Genomic DNA, 8,662 nt, shown 5'->3' on the forward strand with positions numbered 1-8,662 from the left:
TATTTATAATATATTCTAAAAAAATTTGAAAATGAATTATAATAAGTAACGTGCATTTATTATTTTGTTTAGCCCCAAAGCCTTTCATGCTTTGCAATCTTGATCTGTTGTAACTTTATGCTTTCTAATTCCGGCCAACCTAAGCAACCTTTTAAATCACGTTGTCATAAAACATTAAATCACCAAAACTTATAATAATAATAATAATAAAACAGGTCACATTCACAACTCACATGAACCAACCAACCAATCTTAATTTGCCATATGGATCCCACCACACGCCGTCACCTCCCACCACCTTCAATTATATATAACTAACCACAAACCATCCTCTAAACCCAAAACTTGTACTTGATTGCTTAACCATAACACACATTGTCAAATAACCTTCCCCTAGTGGTCTCCGGACCCGGGGCGACCGTTATCATCTGTCAGCAACAACAGTCGTGTCAGCAACTAGTTGCGGATCCATAACTTTTATTTATATTTATAAAATTTATATTATTCAACGATGTCACATCAAAATTCAACTTCTACGCCGCCAAAGTTGTCTAAGCCGTCACCTCTTCACAAACAGAAGTCATTGTCAGATTTTAATCGTGAAGAGGCGTGGCTTAGACAAAAAGACAACCACCACCAACACCAGCGACTGCATAGACGAACCAAGAGCTTGATAACCATAGAAGATATCAATGAGCTCAAAGGATGTGTTGATCTCGGATTTAACTTTGCTTCTGAACCAAACAAGCTCTCTAAAACGTTCCCGGCTCTTGATCTTTACTACGCCACATCATTACCACCAACTCCTAGTTCGAATTCGTCTACCACCACCTCTAATTGTGGTGACTCACCACCTCAACCTTGTAGCCCTCGTACGACCAATTCCACTGTGGCGCTATTTAATTTAGGTGCGTTTTTGTATTTAACTTTGCAAAATAAACAAATTTGACTGATTTATTGTATCGAAATGACTGCAGGGGAGAACCCAGAAATGGTGAAGAGAAGATTGAAGCAATGGGCACAGGTGGTTGCTTGTGCAGCACGTCAACCTGCATGTGGCCAAGCAGACCCAATAGATTGAAGCATAATTAAACGATTTATAATACTCCTTATTCTTTATTCATTGAATTTGTTATGTTTTAATTATACCAATTGTTGTTAAACAAAGCCATTAATTCTGTCTTCAAGCAACTGTTTTAATTAAATTCAGGTTACCCTTATTATTAATTGTCAGATATATACATAACATCAGATCTGGCTTAAAGAATGATTTCACGATGTCTACATGTATTGTAAATTCTTATGTCTCTTGACAGTTTAATAAGCAAATTCTTAAATTAAAACTGTATATTGTTATATTGTGAATACAACTAATGAAATTACTTTAAGGGATTCATTCATAATAGTTCAAAATGGATATGGATATGAATGAATATTATGCCAATAATAAAAGATGGAGCATTTTTTTCATCGAGTACAATTGAGTAAATAGTTTCACAATCAAATGTATATAATTAAACCAACATATAATTCCCTTGAACAATCATTTAGGCAGAAGCATAAACTAACAAAAAGCAGCTCAAGCTATACATTTTATCTAAGGAGACTTTTTAATTCCTTTACATTCATATTTAAACTTTCTTGGTTGGTCCCTGAGTTTTCCTTTTCCCCATTTAACAAAAACTCCATAGCTTTTAAATGAGAAACTGATAAGAAACCTACAGAAAGAAGGCAAAAAGTATACATGTTGCACTTCAGTTGAGAATCTGGATATAACATCATATATAACATCATATACTATAACAATAAATCAAATAATACAGCACAACTTTGTATGACTTCACATAATCTTAAACAAGTAAACAACTCGGGCCCCGTTTGGCTCACGGAATCCAATGGTATTCCGGCAGAATTGGAATGGAATCTAGACATGCGTGGTGTCTAAATTTAATTCCAATTCTGCCGGAATCGCATTGGATTCCGTGAGCCAAACGGGGCATGAGTCTCTATTACAGGTTGCAGTGTTGGTCACGCATATAACCTACAATAAGCTAGGATCATAAACAGTCGCTCCTTCCAACCTTCTAAATTGGCTTTTTCATAAGAAAGATTGTGTTTTAACACTATATTATAGTTTTAAACGGCGATTTACAAATAGTCAAAGAGAAAGTAATAACACGTCAAGTAAAATTAACCAGCTAGAAATAATTTAATATTATCATCCAGTCCATCCCACCCGCTAGTTCTAGAAGTCTAGTCTGAATCATCGCATAGAACCTATTTTAAGCAATATTAAATTTCCTATTCTATAATAACTAAAAATCACTAGATATTTTATTGCCCATGGGGATTGAACTTGGGTCTCTATCAGAGATTCTCAAACCTCTGGGGTTCACTAAATATCATGTCATTATTGTTTTAAAAGCACTAAATATTATATCATATTAGAGTATAATGCAGACCTTTTTCACACAGTTAGTCTACAAAACTGCAGATTTTTGGAAGATGATATGAAAGAGGGGATAATTATTGCTTCAACTGGTCACCCAAGCCAGGTGGCATTCCTAAGCTCTGTGCAAGATCACCCATCCTTGCTTTCATGGCCTGAATATTATGAGAGAAGGGGATAAACAGATAAACTTATCAAGCAGAAACAGTCAAGAGGTAAATAATTATATTTATTATAATTTTAAGAACCTGGACACTTTTTTGATGAGCATCCCTATATGCTTCAGTAATCAGAAGTGATAGTTTCTGCAAGAACGTTGAGGGATATACAAAGCTAATTAACGACTACATCCTTAATAAAAGATACCTAAAGAGTAAAGACTGTCTACACCTTTTGAGTTAATAAAGAATCATTTTTTAGTGTCTGCAAAGTTTATGTAGATAGGAGCCCATTTTTATTGTCACATAAGAAGATAAATGGAAGTCGCAAATCGGCAAATGAGGTACGTTGGCTAATTGGTCAAAATGGGTTGCGTAAATGGGTAAAGTCACTCCAATTAAAGATCTTCATAAACTATTTTATAAAACATGAAATTTTTTTCAATGATAATCTCATGGAATAATATGATTTAGAGGGTTTTACTTAAAGAGACTTTCGACCCGTTCAACCTATTTGGCTTTGGTTCCATTTAGCTAGCATTATATTCTTCAAGTTACTTAAAAATGGATTGATTCAGATTTTGTTATATCTCAAAACAGGTCAACCATGTGACGTAAGAATAAAATACTGTTTATCCCCCCCAACAAATTTGACAAATCAAACATATATAACGATACATAGTATATAAATACACACACTTACTTCTGATCCCAATTCCATAGCAGCCTCGGTAATCTCTGTGCGTACCGGTTGCTGATTCCCAGAAAGAGTGACCTAAGCATTTCAGATATGAAAACTATTATTTATCAAAGCATGTCTCATTAGTCAAGTTAGAAATTTTTCTACAAAGTCACTCAGTAGCAACATCATATATTATATATACAATACAATACCTAATCAGAAAACTATTTTACGATGGTCTGCACATGCTGGAATCTACATACTACAATAGTACAATGTCATACCTCTTACAAGTTGGATCACATGATCCAGTGTGCAGCAGTCTTGGGCTGTTAGTGAACACCCACACACATAGTCCATCAAGTAGTTTGTTTTAATAATTCCTTTAAATACGATTTCCTCAAAAACTAAACATGCCACTACCAGACCATTAAAAATACGAAGTCCTGGGTGAGCCTCAAACAATAAAGATTGATTGATTCAGCCATATAATGCAAAACATACTAACTACTGCAATAAAATATATAGTTCTATAGCATATGGATAGTTAACTAATACTCAAGGAACCATTTAATTCAACCTAATATCTATTTGACGTAATAGTGAGCCTATTAAGTCATGAAGAAAAAACGTTAGAGGATATGGCAACATACCTTTACAAGCTCGCCTTCACAATAACCATCAAACTCCGCTCTGCAATAAAAAAAATAGCCGAGATAACTTACTTACAAGAAACCAGTGAGCCTAAAAATACAATCCAAATATCCAACTTTCACATACAAATAGAAAATATACATACATGGCAAGTTCTTTTTGCACACGCACTGCCTCAACCTGGACAACCATTTGTGCCTTCTTTACAGTCTCATATAGATTTTGCATGTTTCCAAAAACCCCTGCCTAATATCAATAAAAAAAGAACATGGAATATATCAATTTTTCAATCATATTTCACATCACTGACCGTACATTGCACATAGAAGGTATAATGAAAGCTCATTGTACCTGGATAAAAATATATATACTCCTTATCTCACAACAGATAATGTGGTGTTAGTCTAAGGAAATAATTTATATAAAGTGGACTAATATCTACATATCTAATATACCCCTCAGTAGTGACACAATATGAGAAATTTGAGAGCCAAAAACCATCAATAGGCTGTATTTTCAATTTTGGCAACGTAAATAGTAGTGGATTCGAACTTTGCTAAGAACCAAAAACATTTCAATCATTTTGGGACTGATGGAACATTGGTATCCTGTTTCTGGTAAATGTAATCAAATGAATATAATCAACAACAATGAACTTCACCTCTGATAACTCATACGTAATAAATATGATGTCCGGAGACACCTTTAATAATGAAAATATAGTTCTTACTATGAAGCTAGATATACAATCATGGAAACATCTCTATAGTAATATCACATATATTTAGAAGACAGTCGCTAGTATGCCGATATAGTTATCAATTATACGTATATTATGATCATTATAAGTTAAGATGTTTTAATCATGAAGAAAAATATTACCTTTCCATCATCCTTGTCACCATCCTTCTTTCCTCCTCCAAATAAGGCGACAACATGAAGAGATCGACGATTATTAACAAGTTTTCGATGACCAGATTGAGATAGGGTCCTCATACCAACTGAAGCTGGTTTTAGACTTGCTTTTTCTGCATATTCAGCAAGATATAAACGCAATCAATACCAATTCATGTTAATTAATTCCTTGATAAAATTTATGTTTGAGTAAAATACTTATATGAAACAAATTAGCAATTTACTCAAACTTCCCTCATGTAGCTTCCATGTGTTAGGATTAATCTAATTCACAAGCTAAGTAATACACTCCCCTATTTTTTCATCAATAATTTTCCCCTTTAAATTTTCTTTTTCTCAACTTTCACTGCATCCTTAATTTAACACAGAATATCACAAGATAATAGTAAAAAGCAACAATAATGTCACATAATAAAGCACCACAAATACAAATTACATCAAATTTGAATATAAAGAGAAAGAGCAGAATCACAATGAAATTAGGTTTTGAGAGAGAATGATTACGGAAAGAAGAGGATGAAGCAGCGCCATTGAAGTTTGAAATCTGAGCTGTGAAACCGCTAGCCGACGCCATTTTTATCGGTGTTGTGAAAATGTGTGTGAGGGTTTGAAAGGAAAAAAATAAAAATAAAAAATGTAGCAGAAATTAAGGATTAGATGGAAAATTTTAGAAAATATCAAATCAAATTAGCCGGATATGCTTACGTGTCAGTAGTTCTGTACCTACTCACACGAATCAGATATTAGTACCTTCAACCCTCTTATTAACACATGTATATTTTACAAGGACTAAACTGTGAAATATAAATATAAATGATGGACCTTATATGAAAATTTATGATTCAATGAGTGGTCATAATTTAATAAACCTCACGTTTTTTTCTGACAAAAACTCGCCCAATTTATTGAACCCACAAACTCATTTTCTTTCACACTAAAAAAAAAAATAAAAAAATCAATCTTTCTTACTGTAAAAATGTCGGCATGTCTTCTTATCTGCGAGATCATACTATCAGTTCTCCTACCACCACTCGGTGTGTGTCTCCGATACGGTTGTTGCACGGTAAGTATTAATTTTTATATGCACACCAACTGTTTGATAAAATGTTCAACTGAGATTTACTTTTGGTTTCAGGTTGAGTTCTTTATCTGTTTGGTGTTGACTATTTTGGGTTATCTTCCTGGGATAATTTATGCTCTCTATGCCATCCTTTGTGTCAATCCTGAGCGCGAGGGTGATCGTTATGAGGCGCTTGCGTAACACAATGATATGATTAATTGGTTGAAAAAGGAATCTGTGTGGGCTTTATGACATGATACTGTGTGATCATGTTTGATTTATGTGTTATGTTTATTTATGAATCTGCTGTAGTGTGATATTTGAAGTAGCTGTTTGCTACTGTGATATGACCTACCCTTTTAGCTTTTATATGTGTTCTTTTCAATTTGGGTATTTCAGTTCTTGTAAAAGTTTTGAACTTGATATGATGAATGATGAAAGTTTATATCTTTTGTTGTTATTGTGTTTCAAGATTGACGACCCATATGAGATACTGTATTGTAATTACGATATGTTATATGTTATTTTTTGGTAACTAGCCCTGGGCTCATGGCTACTCTCACAGTCTATATAAATCGGACTTAAGTAAGTCTATGGACGGTCGGATGGAGGTATAGTTCGTGTTGAAAGATGTCTTGATGATTTGCGTATTACATGATTTGGTGGTTGTTTAGCTTTCTTATGATATTCATTTTGGAGTTTATGAGTTATGTCAATAAAGATGCATGAAGATTTTGAAACCTTGAATGTTTTACATGTTTATAAATGCTTTTGTTGCATCTTGAATGTCCAATCAGAGGTGGCATTTCTGGCCCATTTGTTATGAAGGGGTTATGTTTATCTAATCTTCAAACAGCCAAAATACAAAATATAGCTAAAATCGAACAGGTTGAAAGTCGTACAATTACAACAACAACAACAATACACAATCTCACGAGTGTAGGGTATGGGGGAGGTGGAGTGTAGACAATCATTCCTCGAACCCTAGATTAGAGGGAAGTCACTACTCCACCCGCGGGTATAGAACCCGCGACTAGATAAGATCGTCCCACCCTCTACTCGAGAGCCAAGAGATTGCTTCCTGAGGGACCTCCGGCCAGGAAAGCTCAATAAAACGAGAAAGTGCGGGCATACGTACCTGTAAGCGTTATGTGCTTCTAGGAAGATGAAACCATACGAATAGGCCAAAAAAGAAAACACATATAGCAGTAATGTACAACAGTATGACAGATAGCATCAATAATATAATGCGCAGTAATATGTAAAGTCGTACAATTGTACAAAGTAATAATCTAATGCACAATATCTCAAAATATATATTCAGATTGAGATGAGATAATAGAATTATTGTATAAATACAAATGTGTGACAGTCTTTATTTATAAAATACAATGTGTAAGTGGTTTGGGTCAATCCAACCTAACCCAACTGTTACCTAACAGCTAACTTACCGGTTTTCGGTTTTTCTCCATTACCCAAGACTCAATTTTATATCTTGTATGCAGCCTCATATTCTGTCTCCTATTTCAGATTTTGTTAAGGCTTATCTCCTATCTTAATAGAGATTGTTATTCTTTTGCATACTTTCAACAGGTGTCTTCAACATCAGTACTTAACTGATGAATCCATCAGGAAATAGCATCTGGGTGCCCTAAACTTAAAGCAGTTAACATTTGCTATTGCTATGGAGTTTCTCATGAATCTTTAGAAATGTGCATGCAAAACGCACCAACATATATTAGTTCTAAAACTTGGTAACATATGACTTTATACGAGTCGTTTTGGTCCTTCACCATGTTGGGTTTGAAGATGTTAAACAAAAGAAAAACGAAACAGTTGCTGGAGCTGCTGATCTCGCAAATCGTGAAAAAGAGCTCGCGAAACGCGAGCCTGGAGAAATTTCGAAGTCAATCCCCGGTGAGGTTTTCGCGTTTGGAAGCATCGTGAAACGTGACTACGTGAGGGTAGCTCGCAAAACGCGAGATTATTGGTAGCCAGCAATTTAATCGATTTTGGAAAGGATTCGTTTTTGCCCTATAAGTTATAACCTTAAACACCTACGAAAATCAATAAGAAAACTCTCGCTGTTTGTCCGTAAACTAAACCATTTGTTAGATTAAACGATTGGACATAACCATGTTAAAACTACTTGTTCTTTACGTTAACTGCATTTTATTTTATCGTTATCTTTGCGTGTTCTTGTAATTTATCTGTTTGTTGCACGATTGGTGATAACTAGGGTTATTAGATTCTTGTTTAGGGCTCATTAAATTCCTTACACACCACACCTAAATTTGTACCTATGAAGCTGCAAACTCTCCACCGTCGAATACAACAATGTTGCTGTATGAAAATATCAACTAGCCTCTGCATTTAAGATTGTTAGGTACGTACCCCCATGTGTTCTGCTCAAGAATAAGAAACACTACGTATCAGGCTCTACTTTCAATGTGGTCCTGAGACGAATACGTTTGTAGAAGCCTACCCAAGGGATCATGGACCACATGGTGTTTCGGTTAACCCATGCCTATTGATATAGTGTGATCATGGCTAGGTTGAAGTAGTTTATATATGCTTTTGTCAAGGTGTGATCCTTAAAGATCATTGTAAACGAAGTTAAAAATACTTCTTTCATATTCATTTCAATCACAAGTAATTAAAGACATTTGTTTCTAGAAACTAGGTTTCGTTTTATAGCAAAATAAGTACATAGCTGCTGCACTTCTGACTTCTGGTACGAATAA

General features: G+C 34.6%; 3 protein-coding genes across 4 annotated transcripts; 2 read left to right on the top strand and 1 right to left on the bottom strand.

Moving 5' to 3' along the window:
- The first annotated feature begins 375 nt into the window (after positions 1 to 375).
- On the top strand, positions 376 to 1,271 carry LOC139890624 (uncharacterized). Of its 2 annotated transcripts, none has more exons than XM_071873524.1 (2): positions 376 to 908; positions 978 to 1,271. In XM_071873524.1, exons 1-2 carry the CDS (start codon positions 512 to 514, stop codon positions 1,079 to 1,081), a joined length of 501 nt encoding a protein of 166 aa, XP_071729625.1. In that variant the 5' UTR covers positions 376 to 511; the 3' UTR covers positions 1,082 to 1,271. The 2 variants fall into 2 exon arrangements, with proteins under 2 accessions (XP_071729625.1, XP_071729626.1); XM_071873525.1 differs by having other exon boundaries at positions 376 to 872.
- Positions 1,272 to 1,425: 154 nt separating this feature from the next.
- LOC139890625 (nucleoid-associated protein At4g30620, chloroplastic-like) lies at positions 1,426 to 5,513 on the bottom strand. Its single transcript, XM_071873526.1, has 8 exons — positions 5,363 to 5,513; positions 4,826 to 4,971; positions 4,089 to 4,189; positions 3,943 to 3,982; positions 3,311 to 3,382; positions 2,698 to 2,754; positions 2,463 to 2,604; positions 1,426 to 1,718 (listed from the first exon to the last, which is right to left on the bottom strand). The coding sequence occupies exons 1-7, from the start codon at positions 5,430 to 5,432 to the stop codon at positions 2,527 to 2,529; spliced, it is 564 nt and encodes a 187-aa protein (XP_071729627.1). The 5' UTR covers positions 5,433 to 5,513; the 3' UTR covers positions 1,426 to 1,718; positions 2,463 to 2,526.
- Positions 5,514 to 5,759: 246 nt separating this feature from the next.
- On the top strand, positions 5,760 to 6,378 carry LOC139890626 (UPF0057 membrane protein At2g24040-like). The gene is made up of 2 exons (XM_071873527.1): positions 5,760 to 5,921; positions 5,994 to 6,378. Exons 1-2 carry the CDS (start codon positions 5,835 to 5,837, stop codon positions 6,117 to 6,119), a joined length of 213 nt encoding a protein of 70 aa, XP_071729628.1. The 5' UTR covers positions 5,760 to 5,834; the 3' UTR covers positions 6,120 to 6,378.
- Positions 6,379 to 8,662: the final 2,284 nt, after the last annotated feature.

The sequence above is a fragment of the Rutidosis leptorrhynchoides genome, chromosome 2 (assembly GCF_046630445.1).
Source record: "Rutidosis leptorrhynchoides isolate AG116_Rl617_1_P2 chromosome 2, CSIRO_AGI_Rlap_v1, whole genome shotgun sequence".
Taxonomy (NCBI): domain Eukaryota; kingdom Viridiplantae; phylum Streptophyta; class Magnoliopsida; order Asterales; family Asteraceae; genus Rutidosis; species Rutidosis leptorrhynchoides.

Bases quoted from the DNA above. Each gene is read 5' to 3' on its own strand.
- LOC139890624 (XM_071873524.1), top strand. From the start codon at position 512: ATGTCACATCAAAATTCAACTTCTACGCCGCCAAAGTTGTCTAAGCCG. The intron at 909-977 runs GTGCGTTTTTGT...AAATGACTGCAG, and splicing joins TGTGGCGCTATTTAATTTAG to GGGAGAACCCAGAAATGGTG.
- LOC139890626 (XM_071873527.1), top strand. From the start codon at position 5,835: ATGTCGGCATGTCTTCTTATCTGCGAGATCATACTATCAGTTCTCCTA. The intron at 5,922-5,993 runs GTAAGTATTAAT...TTTTGGTTTCAG, and splicing joins TCCGATACGGTTGTTGCACG to GTTGAGTTCTTTATCTGTTT.
- LOC139890625 (XM_071873526.1), bottom strand. From the start codon at position 5,432: ATGGCGTCGGCTAGCGGTTTCACAGCTCAGATTTCAAACTTCAATGGC. The intron at 4,972-5,362 runs GTAATCATTCTC...CTGAATATGCAG, and splicing joins TGCTTCATCCTCTTCTTTCC to AAAAAGCAAGTCTAAAACCA. The intron at 2,605-2,697 runs GTTCTTAAAATT...CATAATATTCAG, and splicing joins CTCATCAAAAAAGTGTCCAG to GCCATGAAAGCAAGGATGGG.